Source organism: Mobula hypostoma, chromosome 27 (genome assembly GCF_963921235.1).
Source record: "Mobula hypostoma chromosome 27, sMobHyp1.1, whole genome shotgun sequence".
Lineage (NCBI taxonomy): Eukaryota > Metazoa > Chordata > Chondrichthyes > Myliobatiformes > Myliobatidae > Mobula > Mobula hypostoma.
The window spans coordinates 36,508,740-36,532,964 of record NC_086123.1 but is presented as its reverse complement, the minus strand read 5'-3'; the positions used below and the strand labels follow the sequence as shown (position 1 = coordinate 36,532,964).

Sequence of the window (24,225 nt, the reverse complement as noted above, 5' to 3'; positions counted from 1 at the left end):
ATGCTAAATTTGGCCTGGATTTTGGTGAAGTCACTAGAGTGGGAATGGCCTTGTTAAGACAAACTTGGGAAAACCTAGCTAAACAAATTGTTAGATTATAACAAATTGTAGGTTATGACCAAAGGAAAAAAAATGGCTGGAGTCTCTTAGTACCTTAGTCCATTTAGGTGCATCAAAAGTCAAACTTACAAGAATGAGTGATAATAGTGAAAAGAAAATTGGCAATGTAGCATCTTTGCCCAATTTGCTCCTGTTCTTCTAGGGTAAACCGGCGGTGACCCCGCCAACACTGTAATCGCATTGGTGTGGATACTATGTGATGCACCCTGGTACAAGCCCCCAACTTAAAATATCAGACAGCACACAATATACAATTAAATGATTACACTTTATAATTATTTCTTGGTAATGGGTTAGTAGAAACAAATACAATAAAGGCACCAAGTCGATAAATTTAACAGTTCTGTGCACAAAATAATTCTTTGGAGCTCACGAAATCAGGTATCCTTTCCACCCCTCGATCTCCTCCGAACTCTGTCGACCTTCAGCTGGGACCGCTCACGGTGATCTACCAGAGCGCTCGACTCACGTCCAACCTCTCTTCTTCTCCACCAAAAACCGGTGCTTCTCCTCCGGTTTCCACACGTATAGAGAGAATAACATGACTACAGGTCCCGTTGTCACTAATTATAACCCAAACATGCTGCTACAGAGAACCCCTTACCTCAGCAGTTAACATTACAGAGAAGTCATTTTGTCAGCCTTACAATTAATATTACTGAGAACCCTACACCAATACTTACAAAAAGTTATCTACCAGAAAACACAATAATAGTGCCATACTACTTTTGTCCAGTGTGGACTCCTGGCATTCCCGATGTAGTTACAATCATATGTTGTTCCTCGACGTGCCTTGTGGCACATCAGGTGACAACTTCGCCGTTTCTTTAGCATTTTGTCTGTTTTATACAAGGCCAAGTTGGTAGCTCGACACTCAACCCAGTACGGTGGAAAGCGTGCAAAGATCCAGCCAGGTTTGAACCCGGGACCACTTGCGTCGAAATCCATTACACCACTAGCCAGCTGTTACAATCATATTACAAAATAAAAGGAAGTATTTACCTTAATTACACTATACAAACAACATATACACATGTACACAACCCCATTACTAAAGAAATGGAATATTCCACCGTGTATGGCGGGAAAGGCCCTATAAAGCCAACCGGAGTATATCAGCTCAGTTTAGGACCCACTATAAGAATATACAAGCGAAGACTACAGTAGCAAACGACAAGGCGACGAGTGTGTGTGTGCTCGTGCACGAGAGCCAAGTGCTCTCCACCACAAAAATACAAAGCTGAAGTTTCAACAAGGTAGAAATAATTTAATAACTTAAATACAACATAATGACAGAATGGGTCTCAATACCCTCACTATTTTATAGAAATCGTTACTGAAAATGTATCTCTAACTCTGGATGAAGACATTTATGTAAGAAATTTTGTTCTATAGTAAGCAGGGTAGTTGTGCATTTCCTACACATCTGTTCCTAGTTGCTACCTCAGCCCACTGGAACCCCTTTAAACATCACTGTACATCCTCACACCAGTTAGTGAACCCAAGTGTGAGAAACGGGTATACCTGTAACTAACACAAATCTGAGATACGTGCTCTTGTATGTCTCCGAAGAAACAGCAAGGTGCTCGGAAAGTTATTGTTCAAACTCATTTAAAACCTGACTCCTATCCACTGTAAGCTCCTTTCCAAATTCACATATCCCTAGACTATGAGTCATCCCAAAACTGCCTAAAACCTTTTTTAAAATTCATGTAAGATATCTACCCCTTTGACAGTTCTTGGGATGGTAGAAGCTATCTCTGGGTATCGGGAACGTGGGGTTAATGATACACAGGGGCTAGCGAGAAGGGAGGACGGTTCTCAGCTGAGATATACACAGCATCCTATTTAATGCTTCTGTGCAATATCTGCAGAGAAAGGGTGAGTGAGAGCGTCACAGTTAAATACCTATCGGCCACCAGCTCAGTCAGCACGTGGCGAGTGACCCAAGTGTGTTACTGGAGGCAGAAGATGCAAACCCAGCGACATCAGAAGAATGAACGATTGCAGACCTACCCAAACCGACCTCCCCGGCATGCCAGTGAAGCCTGCTGGTTAGGTGTTTAGTCCTTCAGCAAGGGCAGAACCATGCGGAAGGTCAGGTTGACCCTGGGCACCAGCACCTTCTTGCGGACGGGCAGGCTGTGATACCAGTAGACGTTGGTCGGGTAGTTCATCATCAGTAAGCTGCCGTGACCCAGCAGCAACTTCACTGGTTCCAGGCGACGCATCGGTCTCTTCCCCCGCGCATCTCGATGGCGGAAGATGAAGTCCCTGCAGGCGCCAAAGGAAACAGACGCGATGGGGCTGCGAGGCTGCAGTTCCTTCTCATCATCCCGATGCTCACCCATGTGGTCACTCCCATCTTTGTACCTGTCGAGATGACAAGCGGAGGCATTATTAGCTAGCACTTGGCATTGCAACCAGGTGATGAAGCAATCCCAGAGGTTAAGATCGCACCGCCAGCTCCCTACCCCGCTTACCATAGAAACCATAGAAAAACTACAGCACACAAACAGGCCTTTGGCTGTGCCGAACCATTTTCTGCCTAGTCCCACTGACCTGCACACGGACCATATCCCTCCATACACCTCTCATCCATGTACTTGTCCAAGTTTTTCTTAAATGTTAAAAAATAACCCGCATTTACCACCTCGTCTGGCAGCTCATTCCATACTCCCACCACTCTCTGGGTGAAGAAGCCCCCGCTAATGTTCCCTTTAAACTTTTCCCCCCTCACCCTTAACCCATGTCCTCTGGTTTTTTTCTCCCCTTGCCTCAGTGGAAAAAGCCTGCTTGCATTCACTCTATCTATACCCATCATAATTTTATATACCTCTATCAAATCTCCCCTCATTCTTCTACGCTCCGGGGAATAAAGTCCTAACCTATTCAACCTTTCTCTGTAACTGAGTTTCTCAAGTCCCGGCAACATCCTTGTAAACCTTCTCTGCACTCTTTCAACCTTACTAATATCCTTCCTGTAATTTGGTGACCAAAACTGAACACAATACTCCAGATTCGGCCTCACCAATGCCTTATACAACCTCATCATAACATTCCAGCTCTTATACTCAATACTTTGATTAATAAAGGCCAATGTACCAAAAGCTCTCTTTACGACCCTATCTACCTGTGACGCCACTTTTAGGGAATCTTGTATCTGTATTCCCAGATCCCTCTGTTCTACTGCACTCCTCAGTGCCTTACCATTTACCCTGTATGTTCTACGTTGGTTTGTCCTTCCAACGTGCAATACCTCACACTTGTCTGTATTAAACTCCATCTGCCATTTTTCAGCCCATTTTTCCAGCTGGTCCAAATCCCTCTGCAAGCTTTGAAAACCTTCCTCACTGTCCACTACACCTCCAATCTTTGTATCATCAGCAAATTTGCTGATCCAATTTACCACATTATCATCCAGATCATTAATATAGATGACAAATAACAATGGGCCCAGCACTGATCCCTGTGGCACACCACCCTTCCAGAAGTGCTCAGTGATTGGAGACCTCTGGTTTCTTATCTATTTTTTATTTACTCAGACACAGCACGGAACAGGACCTACCAACCCAACGAGCCCGTGTTGTCCAATTACACTCGTGACCAATTAACCTACTCACCCAAACGTCTCAGGAATGTGGTTGAAAACCGCAGCACCCAAAGGAAACACGTGATCATGAGGAGAATACACAAAACTCCTCAGACAGTGGCGGGAATAGTTACAAATTCAGACTCATTTATCACGTGTATATCCAAACGTACAGTGAAATGTACCATTTTCATTAACACACACACACGTACGTGTATGTGCTGGGGGCCGCCAAGTGTCACCACACATTCTCATGCCAACATAGCATGCCTACAAGGTTCAGCAGAACAGAATTTAACCCGTGTCGTTGGCACTGTAATAGCATCACGCTGACCACCCTACTAGCCAATTGTGAACTTGTGATAAGGAAAAGAAAATCTTCAGAGATCAGCAGGCATTTGTCATTGGCAAACTCAGTGTTAATGAGAAGCAAAATACTGCAGATTCTGGGAAGCTGAAATAAAACAAAGATTGAGTTTGAGGAGAATGCTTAGCAGGTCAGGCAGCACCCGTAAAGAAAAAAAACGGAGTTACAATTTCTGGTTGGCAGACTCATTAACCTGAAACTTTAACTATTTACCTTTTATACTGGCACAGTATTGCTAGCATTATGCTATTACAGCGCCAGCTGTAAGTCCCGGTTCAATTCCCTCTACTGTCCTTAAGGCGTTTGTTCGCTCTCCCTGCGTCTGTGTGGGTTTCCTCCGGGTGCTCCAGTTTCCTCCCACATTCCAGAGACGTACAGGTTAAGCTTTAGTAAATTACAGGCATGCTAAGCTGGCAACGTAAACACACATGGAGCAACGATGGCTGACTATCATCCCTGAGGGTCGCTAGTTACTGAGATAGGCATTATGGTCACTGTTGCAGGTGAGATAACAGCAGGGGTAAGGTCACCTGGTCCCTCGTGCCTAGTGAGTTTCGAGTTCAATCCTGGCATCCTCTGTAAGGAGTGTGTACATCCACCCCATGAAACGTGTGGGTTTCCTCCAGGTGCTCCTCATTCCAAAGGTCAGTAGATTAATTTCTCATTGTAAATTGTCCCGAGATTAGGCTAGGGTTAAAATGGTGGGGTGCTGGAAGCGTGGCTCAAAATAAATTTTTTTTAAAAGCTGATGTTTTATCTCTGTACCACTTTCCTGCACTGGCCCCATATAATTTGTCCCCACTATCTTCATGCCACAATGTTTCTCGCTGTATAATACTGTGATTAGTTTGAGTTCCATAGACATCCGGTTGCTGGTGAGAACTCAAGTAAAACTATAATTCTAAATAGATAACTTGTCTCCAATTTTAGACAGGAAAATAGACAGAGATCAGGAAAAGGCAAAGGCTGCCCACAATATGGGGCGGCACTTGAACATAGCTGTTAGCACAATTGCTTTACAGCCTTGACGATCACCGATTGGGGTTCGATTCCTGCCACTGTCTGCAAGGAGCCTGTACGTTCTCCCGGTGACTGTGTGGGTTCCCTCCCACATTCCGAAGAGGGACAAGTTAATGTAAGTGAGCTGCCTTGGTGCTGGAAACACAGTGACCCTTGCGGGCTGCCTTCACAATCCTCACTGATTTGACTTAATTCAAATGATACATTTCACAGTATGTTTCAATATACACGTGACAAATAAAACAAATCTTTAAAATCCCATTGGTGTAACCTCAGGGGGCTCAACCATATATACCTTAAACAACTATAGAATTCTAAATATAGACAGTACTGTGCTAAAGTCTTATGAACATATATATCGTTACAACTTTTTGCACAGTACTATAGTAATTTTACGTATGGCACTGTACTGCTGCTGCAAAATAAAAACAAATTTCATGACATATGTGAGTGATGATAAACCTGATTCTGATATGGGTCTCGACTGTGGACTGAGATTGCGAAGGAGGCAGGGAGAGGGGAATCATGGTTGGGAAAAGGGGAAGGGAGAGGGAAACACCAGAGAGACATTCTGCCGTAATCAATAAACTAATAGTTTGGAATCAAATGGCCTTGTCTGGTGTCTCGGGGCTGGGTGTGTCTGCACCTGCACCACCCCCTGCCCCTGGTGCTCCTTCTCTACCATCTGTCCGACACCCTCCCTCACCAGTCCAAATGTCCTTCATTCCCGTCAGATTGATAAGCTCACTCAACAGTACTGTGCAAAATTCTTAGGCTCCCCAGCTATGAATATGTGCCCAAGACATCTGTACAGTACTGTTAAGTTTCTGGCTCCAATTTTAGGTAAGGACATAGTCACTAACATCCCAACAAGCATCACCCTGTTCTGACACAGAGCATCTGCAGAATCTCACGTTCATGGATTTCCTTTTCATTCTTGATCAGATGTTCCATCTCTGCCTCAAAACAGTTACCCAAGATAGGTACAAACACAAGAGATTACACAGTTGCTGAAAATCTTGACCCTACATGCACACAAAATGCTGGAGGAACTCAGCAAATCCAGCTGTATCTCTGGAGGGGAATGAACGGTAGATATTTCAGGCTGAGGGTCAGGGGCAGAAACACTGCAGGGGAATTGGATCAGCGGGGAATACTGTACATTAGGGTTAGTATCCCACACACTGATGGAGGATCAGCCATTTTAAGAGGATATTATGGACTCTTCATCCTGTTCCTCACCTCCTGCACGCTCACTCTTGAACCCACTCACCTGTTCACCAGCACAAAGTTGAATGTGTGCCCAGTCACCTGTGTCACTCTCTCCCTTATCTTCTCCAGCACAGGAGTCCAAGGCTTAGGGGACAAGGTCACCCCTGAATATCTGTAGGTCAAACCAGGGTCACCGTAGGACACCTGTTTGCGTGGAATATTGTGCCACTTCCCAAACACCTGAACTTTAGTCAGATCACCTGAAGAGAAAAAAAGACACAAAAATCAAAAGCATAATCATCGAGTCAGGAATGTGACACTCCAACAGATGCACACACCAGCGAGTGAGTGCAACACTGTCAGGGTTGCTGAGTTTTGGGTTCGGCATGAAATCAAAGTGCTGTCTGTTCTGGATAAACCATTGTGAAGAGAAGCAGAGGAAATAATTCTGATGACCAGAACATATGCATCTCCCAAGCCACTGAAAGAGTCTGTGTGACAGCTCACCATACACAAATTGACCAATAGTTCCTGCATTACACACCAGCTGCAGTTTGAAGTACTTTGGTGCTGATGTCAAGAAAGGTATTGTAAAGAGAAAGATTCCGAGGATTAGCTTTATTTGCCGCAAGTACATCAAAACTTCTGTGAAACCTGTCATCTGTATCAACGACCAGCTTAGTCTAAGGATGTGGTGGGGGCAGCCTGCAAGTGTCTTCACACATCCAGCGGCAACATAGCGTGCCCACAACTCACGAACCCCAACCCGTATGTCTTTGGACTGTGGGAGGAAACCAGAGCCCCCAGAGGAAACCCACGCGGTCACAGAAAGAATGTATAAACGGCTGACTGTGGTGGGAACTCAACCCCCATTGCTGGTGCTGAAAATCATTACACTAGCTGCCACGCCTTGGCTGAGGCTTTCTTTCACTACACAGTCTCCAGACTCTGTTTTCTTTTAAAAAGCTAATTTATTCTAACACACTGAGTCTGTCTACACTTCCTGCTGCCTTAGAAAAGCAGCAACGTAATCTATAATCGCCTGTGGGCCAGTCTTCCTCCCCCCGCCCCTCCTGGAAGGCTGAAGACTCAAGATTTGAGAGCATGAGCCAGCAGACTCAAGCACAGCTTCTAGCCCACTGTCAGATCTTGAATGGACTCAGAATAAGCTATTAACCCTTCATCTCCCAACCTGCCCCAACAGTTTATCATCTACCCACACTGCACTTTCTCCAATGCATGGTTTTATCCTTACTACCTCGACGATCTGTCTGGGTGGTCAGTACATGTGACTATAGCAAAGCAAACCAGGCAACATTTGATCCATCAAGTCAATGCCAGTTTCCAGGGCAGCAATCTCATTAGTCTAGTTCCTCCTCACCCCAATTCCCTGCTCTCAGATCCAGCAGACTCCCTTCAATTATTTCACCATTTGCCTGCACCAAGCAACAAGGGGTGGTACACAGTGAATCTATCAACATGGTATTTGTTTGTATGTAGTGTTTCATTGTGGGTGGCAGGGTGGGGATACGTCTCTACCAAGGATGTGTAAGGTGTTCCTTCCCTCCATTAGCCTGCAGGTCACCCTTGGGCAAGGTGTAGCACCTGCTTAGCCCCCCGTTCAGGGTCACGTGAAGCCATGGGAGCAGGTGGTGGATGGTCGTATGAGTGGCTGGTGCATATCACAGGTCCTAGTTATGCGACCACTGACACCAGGTAGGCAATCTCTGAAGAGTGTTGACAATAGCTGAGATCACCTGTCTTGTAAAGTCACTGCCAAGAAGGCAATGGCAAACTATTTCTGTAGAAAAATTTGGCAAGAACAGTCCTGGTCATGAAAAGACCATAAAATGCCCACATCATACAACACGGCAGATATGAACCAACAAGTGTTTTATTGTTCTATAAAACCATAAGATATAGGAGCAGAATCAGGCCATTTAGCCCATCTAGTCTACTCTGCCATTTTATCATGGCTGATCCGATTTTCTTCTCAGGCCCAATCTTCTGCCTTCTCTCCGTATCCCTTCATGCCCTGATCAATCAAGAATCTATCAAACATTGGCTTGAATATGCAAATTTTACAAATTCACCATTCCCTGTCTAAAGAAATTCCTTATTTCCATTCTAAAAGGACGCTCCTCCATTCTGAGGCTGCGTCCTCTGATCTTAGACTCTCCCACCACAGGAAACATCCTCTCCACATCCACTCTATCAAGGCCTTTCACCATTCGATAGGTTTCAATTACGTCACCCCTCTTTCCTCTGAATTCCGGCGAATACCAGTCCAGAGCCATCACTCTCCATGTGACAAACCATTCAATCCTGGAATCATTTCCATGAACCTCCTTTGAACTCTCTCCAGTTTCAGCACATCCTTTCTAAGATAAGGAGCCCAAAACTCCTCAGCAGTGCTTTATAAAGTCTCAACATTACATCCTTGCTTTTATATTCCAGTCCTTTTGAAATGAATGCTAACTCACATCTGCTTTTCTCACCAAAGACTCAACCTGCATATCAATCTTCAAGGAATCCTGCACAAGGACTCCCATAAAATACAGCACAGAAACAGGCCTTTTGGCCCTTCTTGGCTGTGCCGAACCAATTTTCTGCCTAGTCCCACTGACCTGCACACGGACCATATCCCTCCATACACCTCCCATTCATGTACCTGTCCACGTTTTTCTTAAATGTTAAAAGTGAGCCCGCATTTACCACTTCATCTGGCAGCTCATTCCACACTCCCACCACTCTGTGTGAAGAAGCCCCCCCTAATGTTCCCTTTAAACTTTTCCCTCTTCACCCTTAACCCATGTCCTCTGGTTTTTTTCTCCCCTTGCCTCAGTGGAAAAAGCCTGCTTGCATTCCCTCTATCTATACCCATCATAATTTTATATAGCTCTATCAAATCTTCCCTCATTCTTTTACACTCCAGGGAATAAAGTCCTAACCTATTCAACCTTTCTCTGTAACTCAGTTTCTCAAGTCCCGGCAACATCCTTGTAAACATTCTCTGCACTCTTTCAACCTTATTACTATCCGTCCTGTAACTTGGTGACCAAAACTGCACACAATACTCCAGATTCGGCCTCACCAATGCCTTATACAACCTCACCATAACATTCCGACTCTTATACTCAATACTTTGATTTATAAAGGCCAATGTACCAAAAGCTCTCTTTAAGCTGTCCCAAATCCCTTTGTGCCTCAGATTTTTGTATTTTCTCTCCATTTAGAAAATAGTCAACCCTTTTATTTCTGCTACCAAAGTGCAAGACCATACACATTCTGACACTGTATTCCATCTGCCACTTTGCCCATTCTCCTAATCTGTCTAAGTCCTTCTGTAGCCTCTTTATTTCCTCAAAACTATCCACCTACTCCACACAGCAAAGCCATCAACTCCATCATCCAAATCTTTGACAGACAATGTAAGAAGAAGCGGTCCCAACACAGACCCCTGTGGAACACCACTAATCACCGGAAGCCGACCAGAAAAGCCTCCCTTTATTCCCAGGCTTTGCCTCCTGTCAATCAGCCACTGTTTTATCATGCATCTATGCTAGAACCTTTTTCTGTAATACCATGGGCTCATAGCTTGTTGATCAGCAGAAGTGTGGCACCTTGTCAAAGGCCTCCTGAAAATCCAAGGACACAACATCAACCAATTCTCCTTTGTCTATCCTGCTTGTTATTTCTTCAAAGAATTCCTACAGACTTGTCAGGCAAGATTTTCCCTTGAGGAAACTGTGCTTACAGTGGTCTATTTTATCATGTGCCTCCAAGTACCATGAGTCCTCATCCTTAATTGACTCCATATCTTCCCAACCACTGAGATCAAACTAACTAATTAGACATTGGCTCGATGGAAGAAGCCAGAGAGTGGTGGTAGAGAATTGCTTCTCTGAGTGGAGGCCTGTGACTAGTGGTGTGCCACAGGGATCAGTGCTGGGTCCATTGTTATTTGTCATCTATATCAATGATCTGGATGATAATGTGGTAAATTGGATCAGCAAATTTGCTGATGATACAAAGATTGGAGGTGTAGCAGACAGTGAGGAAGGTTTTCAGAGCCTGCAGAGGGACTTGGACCAGCTGGAAAAATAGCAGATGGAGTTTAATACAGACAAGTGTGAGGTATTGCACGTTGGAAGGACAAACCAAGGTAGAACATACAGGGTTAATGGTAAGGCGCTGAGGAGTGCAGTGGAACAGAGGGATCTGGGAATACAGATACAAAATTCCCTAAAAGTGGCGTCACAAGTAGATAGGGTCGTAAAGACAGCTTTTGGCACATTGGCCTTTATTAATCAAAGTATTGAGTATAAGAGCTGGAATGTTATGATGAGGTTGTATAAGGCATTGGTGAGGCCGAAACTGGAGTATTGTGTGCAGTTTTGGTCACCAAATTACAGGAAGGATATAAATAAGGCTGAAAGAGTGCAGAGAAGGTTTACAAGGATGTTGCCGGGACTTGAGAAACTCAGTTACAGAGAAAGGTTGAATAGGTTAGGACTTTATTCCCTGAGGGGAGATTTGATAGAGGTATATAAAATTATGATGGGTATAGATAGTGGGAATGCAAGCAGGCTTTTTCCACTGAGGCAAGGGGAGAAAAAAACCAGAGGACATGGGTTAAGGGTGAGGGGGTAAAAGTTTAAAGGGAACATTAAGGGGGGCTTCTTCACACAGAGGGTGGTGGGAGTATGGAATGAGCTGCCAGATGAGGTGGTAAATGCAGGTTTTTTTTTAACATTTAAGAATAAATTGGACAGATACATGGATGGGAGGTGTATGGAGGGATATGGTCCGTGTGCAGGTCAGTGGGACTAGGCAGAAAATGGTTCGGCACAGCCAAGAAGGGCCAAAAGGCCTGTTTCTGTGCTGTAGTTTCTATGGTTTTATGGTTAACTGTTCTATAATTTCCTTTTCTCTGCCTCTCCCCCTTCTTGTAGACTGGTGTAACATTTGCAATTTTCCAGTCTTCTGGAACCATTTCAGAGTCTAGTAATTCTTGGAAGATCATTACTAATGCCCCCACAATCTCTTAAGCCACCTCTTTCAGAACTCTGGGGTGTACACCATCTCATCCAGGTGACCTTTCAGTTTCCCAAGAACCTTGTCTCTAGAAATGGCAACTTCACACACTTCATGCCCCCTGACACCTGGAACTTCCACCATACTGCTCGTGTCTTCCAGACTGAAGACTGACACAAAGTAGTTATTCAGCTTTTCTGCCACTTCCTCTCCATCGTAGTTTTTCAGCAGTCTGATAATCCACTCTCATCTCTTTTTTACACTTTATATATCTGAAGAAACCTTTGGTATCCTCTTTAAAATTATTGACCAGCTTACTTTTGTATTCCATCTTTACCTTCTTAATGACTTTGTTGCCTTCTGTTGCTATTTAAAAGCTTCCCAATCCTCTAATTTCCCACTAATTTTTGCTCTATACCCTCTCTTTGGCTCTTATGTCGACTTTGATTTCCCTTGTTAGCCATGCTCGTGTCATCTTGCCTTTAGAATACTTCTTCCTCTTTGGGATGTACATATCCTGTGCCTTCTGAATTGCTTCCAGAAATTCCAGCCATTGCTGCTTTGCCATTACCCCTGCCAGTGTTCTTTTCCAATCAATTCTGGCCAGCTCCTCTCTCATGCCTCTGTAATTTCCTATGCTTCACTGTAATGATAGCTTCCCGTTCTCAAATTTCAGGGTGAATTTGATCATATTAGGGTCACTTGCCCCTTAAGCTCTCTAATCAATTCCGGTTCATTGCATAACACCGAATTCAAAATAGCTGATCCCCTACTTGGCTTAACCATGAGCTGCTCTATAAAGTCATCTCCTAGGCATTCTAGAAGTCCCCCCTCTTGGAATCCCACACCAACCTGATTTTCCCAATCTACATGCATATTTAAATCCTCCATGACTATTGTAACATTGCCCTTTTGGCATGCGTTTTCTATCTCCCGTTGTGACTTGTAGACCACATCCACACTACTGTTTGGGGGTCTATATATAACTCCCATCAGGGTTTTTTTCACCCTTGCAGTTCCTTAGCTCCATCCACAACGATTCAACACCTTCTGACCCCATGTCACCAGTTTCTAATAATTTTTTTAAACCAACAGAGCCACACCACCCTCTCTGCCTATCCTTTTTGTAAGAGGTGTATCCTTGGACGTTAAGTTCGAAACTATAATCTTCTTTCAGCCACGATTCAGTGATGCCCACAACATCATACCTGCCAATCTGTAACTGTGCTACAAGTTCAGTGAACTTCAGTCCTGTATTCGCCCTTTTCGATTTTGTCTGCCTTCTACATTGCAACTCATCCTGTTGACTGCAATTTTGCCCAATCACTAGCCTCTCCTCACTACACATTGCTTCTGTTCGTAAACCATTTACTTCACCTTCAGCACCATCACTCCAGTTCCCATCCCCTAGCCAAATTACTTTAAACTCACCCAAACAACTGCAGCCAACCTGCCCGCAACGAGATCGGACCCCCTCGGGTTCAGGTGCAAGTCATCCCTTTTGTACAGGTCATACCTTCCCCAAAATAGATCCCAATGATCCATAAGCCTGAACCGCTCCCCCGTACCAGTCCCTCAGCCACACACTCATCTGCCAAATCGTCCTATTCTTACTCTCACTGGCATGTGGCACAGGCAGCAATCCAGAGAATACCACCCTGAAGGTCCTGTTTCTCAGCTAGCTCCTAAAATCTCTCGTCAGGACCTCCTCACCTTGTGTGCCTGAGTCATAGCTGCCAATATGTACCACAACTCTGGCTGCTCACCCTCACCCTTGAGAATGATATGGACCTGATCAGAGACATCCTCGATCCTGGCACCTGGGAGACAACATACCCTCCCGGTGTCTCTGTCACGCCCACAGAGCCTCGTCTCTGTCCCTCTGACTAAGGAACCTCCTATCAACACCGCAGTCCTCGTCACCTCTCTGCTCTTCTGAGCCACAGTACCAGACCCGGTCTACTATGAATGCCTGCAAGAAAATGAATGTCAAGGTGACATATACTTACCGTGATAATGGATTTTTGAAGTTTTTTTTTTGAGTTTGTCTTTTGGGGATGTGAGAAGAAACAAAAACACCTGGTAGAAACTAACACAGTCACAGGAAGAACTTGCAAACTCCACAGGGACAGCACTCGTAGTCATGATCTATGGTGCTGTGAAGTAACAGCATTAACTGGTGTACCACTGTGCCCCCCTCAATGAATCCAGCTATTAATCAGATCCTGTAGCTACCTACCATGGTGGCACTTGAACTGAAGTTACTGGATTGTTAGACCAGCCTGGGTCTTGGAATTTTACCGCCACACCACACCTGTATCTTCTGGTTCCACCGACTTCTCCAGTAAGTAATTCCACAATATAATTTATTATCACTTGTGTTGAAAGAAATCCTCTGTCTCAGACACAGGTTCCCAACATTTTACATGCCCTTGGTCTCTGATATCTCTGGCAGACTCCCAGTTCAAAAATTTCAATTTGCTCAGCTCGAACTCTCCTTCAATGTGAAGATACCAGCGCTTAGCTTTTCTGCAGGGGTTTGAACACCTTCAATAGACACTGCTCAAGCTTCGCCTAATTTGGAGGAGGTTGTTGGGAGGAGATTCGTTTGCTGGGTTAACAAGCTTCAAAGAGATTACCGGTGGAAAACCCTGGATTAATTCCGGTATCAACTATGCCACAATGGAATTTTTCTGGAAGGGGAATTATTGATCGGTTAAATGTTATTGAATATCCTGTACTGATAGATGAAAGGTTGCCCACTCCATTTCTCCTTGTCCACAGAAGCTGCCCAACTTGCCAACTATTTCTAATACTTATTATTTAGAATTTTTTAAAAAATCAGTCTTTGCTTTTTTTCAGTCTAACTGCTATCAACAACACTTTACCCACCCCCCCAATACTTCTGGCCCACCACCTTACAACCTAGCTTTTTATGTGTAGGTATCTACAACCTTACTCTCTACCTGCACTTTCCCTATAACTGTAACACTTTAGAACATAGTAAGCTACACCTCAGTACAGGCCCTTCGGCCCGCAATGTTGTGCTAACCTGTTATCCTACTCAAAAGTCAATCTAATCCTTTCCTCCCACATAGCCCTCCATTTAATACATGAGGCTATTTCAGAGTCTCTTAAATGTCTCTCTACCACCACTCCCGGCAGTGAGTTCCAAACACCCCCCACCCCCCGTGTAAAAAAGCTAGCTCTGATATCCCCCTTGGACTTTCTTTCAATCATCTTTAAGTTTTAGCTGTTCCTACCCTGGGAGAAAGTCTCCAGCTGTCCAGTCTGCCTCGCATCATCCAGTACACCTCTCACCCTCCTTCACTCCAACGAATAATGCCCCAGCTTGCTCAACTTCATTCTGCGTTCTGTTATCGTACTACCTCGATGCACTGTGTGATGAAATGATCTGTATGGTGCCAAGTACACACAGAGTTTCACGTAACAAAGCAGATTGCCACCCCCAGCAGGTACGTGGAATCAGTGTGCCTTTAAAAACAGAGTGTGGCATGCAATGTATCTGCCGGTGCTCTCACTCAGGAGAGTTCGTTACTTGCCTTAGTGAGCAGCAGATCTAAAATACCTACACGTTTATCCCCATCACCAACAAAGGGAGTTTGAGAGAGTTCACGATTCTGGGGTTAAATGGCTGGTCGTATGAAGAGCAGTTGATGGCTCTGGGCCTGTATTCAGAAGAATGAGGGGTGACCTCATTGAAACTTCTTGCATGGTGAAAAGGCTTGATAGAGTGGATGTGGAGAGGATGTTTCCTATGGTGGGAGAGTCTATGACCAGAGGGCACAACCTCAGAATACAGGGGTGTACTTTTAGAGCAGAGGTGAGGAGGAATTTCTATAGCCAGAGAGTGGTGAATCTGTCAAATTCTTTGCCACAGGCAGTTGTGGAGGCGAAGTCTTTATGTATATTTAAGGCAGAGATTGATAGGTTCCTGATTGGTCAGGGCATGAAGGGATACGGGGAGAAGGCAGGAGACTGGGGCTGACAGGAAAATTGGATCAGCCATGATGAGATGGCAGAGCAGAGTCGATGGGCCAAATGGCAGAGCAGAGTCGATGGGCCAAATGGCAGAGCAGAGTCGATGGGCCAAATGGCCTAATTCTGTCCCTATATCTTCTGGTCTTAAACATGTAAACCAGGTTGCTTTCATTTCAGAGGTGAGATTTCTACTGACAGAATGGTGAATTGTGTGAACTTCCCATTCCTTCCCTTAACATATTTATTTAGAGATACAGCACCGTGACAAGCCCTTCCAGGTCAATAAGCCCATGTGACTAATTAACCTAGTAACCCGTACGTCTTTGGAATGTGAAAGGAAACAGAAGCACCCGGAGGAAATCCACACGGTTAAAACTCTTTCGAAATGGTGGCAGAGCTGAAGTCGGGTCTGTGGCACTGTAATAGTATTACGCTAATGTGCCACATCTAATCTGTACCTGAAAAATACTCCAGTGTTCTCTCCAATTCCAGGAATATGTCATCAGCCTCAGATTTGGTGAAGAGTTTGGTGTAGTCACAGTTCAGTCCGTCGGCTCGGAGATGCTTCCAGGACACGGTGACATCGCTCTCTGATTGCTGCTGGGCCAAGGACGGCACTAGACATCCTCCACCTCCCCCTGACTGGTTTCTTCTCAGTTTCTTCCTGGGGCTCTCTGCTTCTCCATCACGCACACTCTCCGGGTCCTCAATCTTCTCCTTTCGATCCAACCTGCCATTCCTAGGAGTCTTCAACTTGTTCACCACAAACCTGTCCATCGTTACACTGAGTGGCTTCCACCGAGATACAGCTTTCAGCAGCAGTCTAGTCAGAAAACAGAACACAGACTTTCATCAACTGTGCATGATAAGATAGACTCTTGACCTCACAATCTACTTCGTTATGATCTTGCACTTTATTTACCTGCGCTACACTTTCTCTGTCATTGTTTTATTCTGCATTATTGTTTTACCTTGTTCAAACTCATTGTACTATATATGTGACAATAAACCAAGTTCAATTTATCAGTGAAACTCCAACAATCCAGCACCCTCCAGCCTTTTGACTGCAGCAAATTCTCCCCCCACCCCCACCTTTTAAGTCTACTCCTCGGCTTTTTTCTCTCCAGGCCTGCTGAAGGATTTCGGCCCAAAACATTGACTGAATTTTTTCTCCCCCATAGATGCTGCCTGGCCTGCTGAGTTCCGCCAGCATTTTGTGTGTGTTGCTCAGATTCGGAGTTCCAGAATCTGCAGATTTTCTTTTGTTTCAGATTCTCTGGACAGCTGGATCAGAAACCGATTCAGGTTCATTATCAGAAATTAGATTTATTTGTCACAAGTATACAGCAAAATGTGCCGTTGCATTAACAAGCAACATTAGCTGGAGGCAGCCTGCACATGTCAGCGTGCTCCCACCACCAACAGAACATCCTAACCCTTATCCATGCGTCTTTGGAATATGGGAGGTAATCAGCGCAGCTGGGGAAACCAACGCGATCATGGAGAGAAAATACAAACACCTTAAAGACCGTGAGGGAATCGAACCCTGTGCACGCTGCTGGCCCTGTAAACCATTAACCTAACTGCTACACCACTCTGCCGCCCTGATCTATGTCACAAAATCTATTGTGTTGTCGCTTACACAATCAGTGATAATAAATCCGATTCTGACCCCGCGGTCAAGAAAATCCACAAGTCATCAGCGGCTGGAGGGCGCTGGATTACTGGGGCTGCACTGACGAGTTGGAATATGCGTATTGTCAAGTGTAGGGAGATTCAGCGAAAGCCCTGTCTCGTGCGCAGTTCAATCATTACACAGTGCACTGAGGCAGCAGCGCGATCTCTTGGCTCGAGTATGCTGTTGTCTATCGGTGGCTGTAGAGGCCGATCTGGGATCCTCATACCCTGGTGCAGTGTGGCCAAGGGAGAACAATAACAGAATGCAAACTACAGAACAAGATGTTACTCCTATTAAAATCAAACATACTGTCATTTCATTTGTTTTAAACATATTACTTAGGAGAGTAATATCTTTTCCTGTGAACCTGGCAAGTTTATAGAGAACATAGAACATAGAATAGTACAGCACAGTACAGGCCTTTCGGCCCACAATGTTGTGCCGACCCTCAAACCCTGCCTCCCATATAAGCCCCCACCTTAAATTCCTCCATATACTTGTCTAGTAGTCTCTTAAACTTCACTAATGTATCTGCCTCCACCACTGACTCAGACAGTGCATTCCACGCACCAACCACTCTCTGGGTAAAAAAAACCTTCCTCTAATACCCCCCTTGAACTTCCCACCCCTTACCTTAAAGCCATGTCCTCTTTCTATTGAGCAGTGGTGCCCTGGGGAAGAGGCGCTGGCTATCCACTCTATCTATTCCTCTTATTATCTTGTTCACCTCTATCATGTCTCCTCTCATCCTCCTTCTCTCCAAAGAGTAAAGCCCTAGCTCCCTTAACCTCTGATCATAATACATACTCTCTAAACCAGGCAGCATCCTGGTAAATCTCCTCTGTACTCTTTCCAATGCTTCCATATCCTTCCTATAGTGAGGCGACCAGAACTGGGCACAGTACTCCAAGTGTGGCCTAACCAGAGTTTTATAGAGCTGCATCATTACATCGCGACTCTTAAACTCTATCCCTCGACTTATGAAAGCTAACACCCCATAAGCTTTCTTAACTACCCTATCTACCTGTGAGGCAACTTTCAGGGATCTGTGGACATGTACCCCCAGATCCCTCTGCTCCTCCACACAACCAAGTATCCTGCCATTTACTTTGTACTCTGCCTTGGAGTTTGTCCTTCCAAAGTGTACCACCTCACACTTTTCCAGGTTGAACTCCATCTGCTACTTCTCAGCCCACTTCTGCATCCTATCAATGTCTCTCCGCAATCTTTAACAATCCTCTACACTATCTACAACACCACCAACCTTTTGGTCGTCTGCAAACTTGCCAACCCACCCTTCTACTCCCACATCCAGGTCACTTTTTAAAAAAGGAGGGAGAGAGCAGCCGGGGGAATATTCCGTCAGGCCCCGGGGACTTATCTGTCCTAATGTATTTTAACAACTCCAACAACTCCTCTCCCTTAATATCAGCATGCTCCAGAACATCAACCTCACTCATATTGTCCTCACCATCATCAAGTTCCCTCTCATTGGTGAATACCGAAGAGAAGTATTCATTGAGGACCTCGCTCACTTCCACAGCCTCCAGGCACATCTTCCCACCTTTATCTCTAATCGGTCCTACCTTCAATCCTGTCATCCTTTTTTTCTTCACATAATTGAAGAATGCCTTGGGGTTTTCCTTTAACCTACTCACCAAGGCCTTCTCATGTCCCCTTCTTCCTCTTCTCAGCCCTTTCTTAAGCTCCTTTCTTGCTTCCCTATATTCCTCAATAGACCCATTTGATCCTTGCTTCCTAAACCTCATGTATGCTGCCTTCTTCCACCTGACTAGATTTTCCACCTCACTTGTCACACACGGTTCCCTCACCTTACCATTCTTTATCTTCCTCACTCGGACAAATTTATCCCTAACATCCTGCAAGAGATCTCTAAACATCGACCACATGTCCATAGTACATTTCCCTGCAAAAACATCATCCCAATTCACACCAAGTTCTAGCCTTATAGCCTTATAATTTGCCTTTCCCCAATTAAAAATTTTCCTGTCCTCTCTGATCCTATCCTTTTCCACGATAATACTAAAGGCCAGAGAGCGGTGGTCACTGTCCCCCAGATGCTCACCCACTGAGAGATCTGTGACCTGACCCGGTTCATTACCTAGTACTAGATCTAGTATGGCATTCCCCCTAGTCGGCCTGTCCACATACTGTGACAGGAATCCATCCTAGACACACTTAACAAACTCTGCCCCACCTAAATCCTTGGAACTAATCAGGTGCCAATCAATATTAGGGAAGTTAAAGTCACCCATGATAACAACCCTGTTATTTTTGCACCTTTCCAAAATCTGCCTCCCAATCTGCTCCTGTGTATCTCTGCTGCTACCAGGGGGCCTATAGAATACCCCCAGTAGAGTAACTGCTCCCTTCCTGTTCCTGACTTCCACCCTTTGACTCAAAAGAGGATCCTGCTACATTACCCACCCTTTCTGCAGCTGTAATAGTATCCCTGACCAGTAATGCCACCCCTCCTCCCGTTGTCCCCCCCTCTCTATCCCTTTCAAAGCACTGAAATCCAGGAATATTGAGAATCCATTCCTGCCCTGGTGCCAGCCAAGTCTCTGTAATGGCCACTACCTCATAATACCATGTATGTATCCAAGCTCTCAGTTCATCACCTTTGTTCCTGATGCTTCTTGCATTGAGGTACACACATTTCAGCCCTTCTATCTTACTGTCTTTACACCATTTATTCTGTTTCTCTTTCCTCAAAGCTTCTCTGTATGTTAGATCTGGCTTTACTACATGCACTTCTTTCACTGCTCCATTGCTCTGGGTCCCACCCCCCGGCAAATTAGTTTAAACCCTCCCGAACCATGCTACCAAACCTACCTGCAAGGATGTTGCTCCCCCTCGAGTTCAGGTGCAACCCATCCAATCTGTACAGGTCCCACCTTCCCCAGAAGAGATCCCAATGATCCAAAAATCTAAAACCCTGCTCCCTGCACCAACTCCTCAGACACGCATTCAACTGCCATCTCCTCCAATTCTTACCATCACTGTCACGTAGCACTGGCAGCAATCCTGAGAACGCCACCCTTGAGGACCTGTTCTTCAGCCTTCTGCCTTGTTCCCGAAACTCACACTTCAGGACCTCATCCCTCTTCCTGCCTATGTTGTTGGTGCAAACATGTATCACGACTTCTGGTTGCTTTCCCTCTCGTACCAGGATGTCGTGCACCCAGTCAGAGACATCCCGGACCCTGGCACCCGGGAGGCAACAAACCATGCGGGTGTCCTTCCCACATCCACAAAACCTCCTGTCTGCTCCCCTGACTATAGAGTCTCCAATGACGACAGCTCTCCTCTTCTCCGTCCCACCCTTCTGCACCACAGGGTCAGACTCAGTGCCGGAGGCCCTGCCACCGTGGCTCACACCTGGTCGGTTGTCCCCGCCAATAGTATCCAGGATGGTAAACTTATTATTCAGGGGAATGGCTACAGGGGTGCTCTGCACTACCTGTCTGCTCACCTTTGCTTTCCCCCCTCTGACTGTCACCCAACGACCTGCTTCCGACAGCCTAGGTGTGACTACCTCCCTGTAGCTCTCATCTATGTCTGCCTCATTCTCCCTTATGAGTCGAAGGTCATCCAGCTGCTGCTCCAGGTTTTTTACATGGTCTTCAAGATTGCCCAGCCGTATGCACTTCTGGCAGATGTGACTCTGCGGGAGAGGGGAGTTCCCCCAAGACTGCCACATCTCACATGAGAAGCACATCACCATCTCAGAAGGTATTGTAAAAACTAACTGCGAGCAAGCTCGTCCTCCGCCTCTTCTCGTCGAAGTCTCTCGAGTCAAAGAGCAAGAAAATATATAAACAAAACGACAAACTGCTAGAGGAACTCAGTGGGTCAGGCAGCATCTGTGGAGGGATATGGACAATCGACATTTTTGTCTTTATCTTCTCGACTCAGAACATTGACCCACTGTGCTCCCTCAACAGTCCCTTGTCTGCAAGATGCAAAGGAGTACCGCACGGCCCTTCTAACCTCAAACATTCCTGACTTCTGTTGTTCCGAGCCCAGTCCCTGCTCTAGCCACCCGTAGCCCAGAGTCCAGACCCTGACTCTGACTGTACACCCTGTGCATCCTGGGCCCTCAACGCTAGGTCAGAACTCGTGAGTACTGCACTGCGCGGGTTTCTAAACAATCAGTACCGAGTTATCTGGTTGTCACCGTATTTCCCCCAAGGCATCGTCAATAGTAGGGTCCCTCAATCCCACATGCAAGTCAGGAAGCAGTGGGCCATTCAGTCCTGTGGGCTTGCTCCATCAATACGAGCACGACTGCAGCACCATACAGGATTATCGACTGTCACACATGAATGGAAATGTACGAAGATGTACTGGGGGCAGCTCACAAGGTGCCAAGTTTCAGAGGTTCATCCCATTGCCAAAGTATGCATGTATAATACAACTCTGATATTTGTCTTCTCCAGATAGCCAGGAAATACAGAAAGACCATGGGGTTTGAAAAAAGAAATGACATCAACTTCCCCCTACCGGCACAAAAAAGACAAAACTCACAGTCCCCAAGTAACCCCTACTCTGCAGCAAAAAAAAAGTGACATTAACAGTGCCTGACCCCCTCAATCACGAAATGAAACAGTGACAATAACAGTCCCCACCCCCCTCACTCGCAGAAAAGAACAGCAACAGTAGTTCCAAACCCCCCAACACCCAACCTTACCCACAAAACATTTACAGATCACCCACCCACCAATTGTCCACAAGAAAGAAAACACTGAAAAACTGCAGAAACCAGTATGAAGACCAGTCCAATAATCACATTAATCTCAGAATATCAGAAACTTCTTCATCTGCATACGAGGAGACCAGCCGCACAAACTCAGTCCTTTTGTAAAGGGTGACTACGCCCCGGGTCCTAACGCCTCTGATCCGGGGCAGAACGAGCCGATCCAGCCGCTGACCATCCCCCCTCCGCATTCGCTGCGATGCTTCAATCTTCCTCGCTGCTTTGAGATGGAGTCATTCACGACCCCACTGGTCCTTTCCACAAGTCAGTCTGTGTTCTCGGACCTTTCTTTTTGTGCCCCCCCCCACCCCACTATCTTTGATCTCCACGAGGCAGCACCCTGGATATATCATAGCGCTGGTTCCTTGGATCGAGACCCAAACTGTACATCACAGTTTCCTTAATACAAACAAGACATAAAGAACAAAGAAAGGCGGAGAAGTGAAATAATTGGAAAGGTTTGCTATCTGGAAGATGTCGCTCAGGGAAATGTTGTCCAAGGACTCATCGCTTGCTGGCACCATCTTGACCAAAAGTACCTATGCCCTCCAGTTTGATATTTACATCCTGACTTTGCCCCAATATATGACTCATATAAATGTTCCAGGACATGTTCCTACTTTCTCCTCATCTCGTTCTCTCTGCCCATTAGTATTACATAGCATCTAACTCCTCCCTGAATGTGCTTCATAATTTGCCCTCCACTGCTGAAACCGCTTCGTCATCCTTTTGGAGAAGAAATTACTCCCTGTCTCAGTCCCAAAATCCTCACACTCTTCCGCAATTAGACCACAAGACATAGGAGCAGAATCAGGCCATTCAGCCATTCAAATCTGCTCCACCAATCCAGCATGATTGATTTATTACCCCTCATTCTCCTGCCTTCTCTCCGTAACATTTGACTCCCTGACTAATCAAGAATCTATCAACCTACACACACAAAAAATGCTGGTGAACGCAGCAGGCCAGGCAGCACCAAGAGGAAGAGGTACAGTCGACGTTTCAGGTCGAGACTCTTCGTCAGGACTAACTGAAAGAAGAGATAGTAAGAAATTTGAAAGTGGGAGGGGAGGGAGAGATCCAAAATGATAGGAGAAGACAGGAGGGGGAGGGATGGAGCCAAGAGCGGGGAAGTTGATTGGCAAAAGGGATACCAGGCTGGAGAAGGGAGAGGATCAAGGGACTGGGAGCCTGGGGAGAGAGAGAAGGGGGGAGGGGAGCCCGGAGGGTGGAGAGCAGGCAAGGAGTTATAGTGAGAGGGACAGAGGGAGAAAAAAGAAAAAAGGGGGAAATATATTAAATAAATAAATAAGGGATGGGTTGTGAAGGGGAGTGGGGGCATTAACGGAAGTTAGAGAAGTCAATATTCATGCCATCAGGTTGGAGGCTACCCAGACGGAATATAACCTATTTTTGTATCCTCAATGACTTGATCTCCACAGCCGGCTGTGGCAATGAACTTCAGAGATTCGCCACCCTTTGGCTAGAGAACTATCACTTCCCACCTTCAGTAACATCTTTCTAGTCTGCCAGTGCCGTCAGCACTTTGGTAGTTTCACTGAGCCTGCACCCCGTTCTTTTAAACTCTGTCGAATATAAGGCCAACATTGGGGCCTACACACTGCAAGACAGGGAACTAAGTAAAGTGCCCATTCCATAGCTTCGACCCGGGGAAATTCCTTTCCTTTCACAGATGCTGCTCGACCCCTTAACTTCGTACGGCAGATCGTTTGTTGTTAACAAACACCGGGGCAGATCCGGTCCTGATGAAGGGTCCGGATTTCCAGCAGATCTTGCATTCAGCTTACCTCCCAATCACACTTTTCTCCCCAGGTTTCAACTTTGGTTGCATTACAGGATTAAAATGACAAGCTCACTGTTTACCTGACCGTCCCTCAGCCCCGCTCTCGGCTGTTATCCAAACAAACCCTCCTTCAAACAGGACTCCAGTAAACCACTTGAACCGCGGGGAGGTCAGAAAACCGCATGTCCAAGATTAGCCAATCAATCTCTTCTTCTAACTCACTCTTAACCCCATGTTACCTAAACGCAAGCGATAGGAAGGAATAAATCTAAGGACTTGGGGATAAAACTGTGTAAATGCAAGTTCAACATGTCATTCACAGAGCTTTAATATTGCGAAATTGCAACAGCTACGTATAATAAGATTAGCCTTTTGCTTAATTGTGAAAATAGTTTTTTTTGGTTGACCTCGGAATATCCAAACAGTAGATTTGGGGTTTAAATTCAAAGTAAGCATTTATTATCAAAGTAGCTATATGTTACCAATCGTTTCCCGCTGATTTAAAAACAGGGTAAAAGTAAAAAATACGAAAATATTCCATTAATCTTAGGTTTTATTCTGTTGGTCTAAATAAATATTCCATAAAATAAACCAACTATACCACGTGAAACCT

At 45.4% G+C, this 24,225-nt stretch overlaps 1 protein-coding gene across 1 annotated transcript; it reads right to left on the bottom strand.

Moving 5' to 3' along the window:
- Nucleotides 1-418: 418 nt before the first annotated feature.
- On the bottom strand, nucleotides 419-23,776 carry alkbh2 (alkB homolog 2, alpha-ketoglutarate dependent dioxygenase). Its single transcript, XM_063034208.1, has 4 exons — nucleotides 23,693-23,776; nucleotides 15,809-16,173; nucleotides 6,373-6,571; nucleotides 419-2,493 (listed from the first exon to the last, which is right to left on the bottom strand). The coding sequence occupies exons 2-4, from the start codon at nucleotides 16,125-16,127 to the stop codon at nucleotides 2,184-2,186; spliced, it is 828 nt and encodes a 275-aa protein (XP_062890278.1). The 5' UTR covers nucleotides 16,128-16,173; nucleotides 23,693-23,776; the 3' UTR covers nucleotides 419-2,183.
- Nucleotides 23,777-24,225: the final 449 nt, after the last annotated feature.

Coding starts and splice junctions, on each gene's coding strand:
- alkbh2 (XM_063034208.1), bottom strand. CDS start 16,127: ATGGACAGGTTTGTGGTGAACAAGTTGAAGACTCCTAGGAATGGCAGG. Junction 6,572..15,808: donor AACACTGGAGTATTTTTCAG/GTACAGATTAGA, acceptor TTTTCTCTTCAG/GTGATCTGACTAAAGTTCAG. Junction 2,494..6,372: donor AACTTTGTGCTGGTGAACAG/GTGAGTGGGTTC, acceptor TCATCTCGACAG/GTACAAAGATGGGAGTGACC.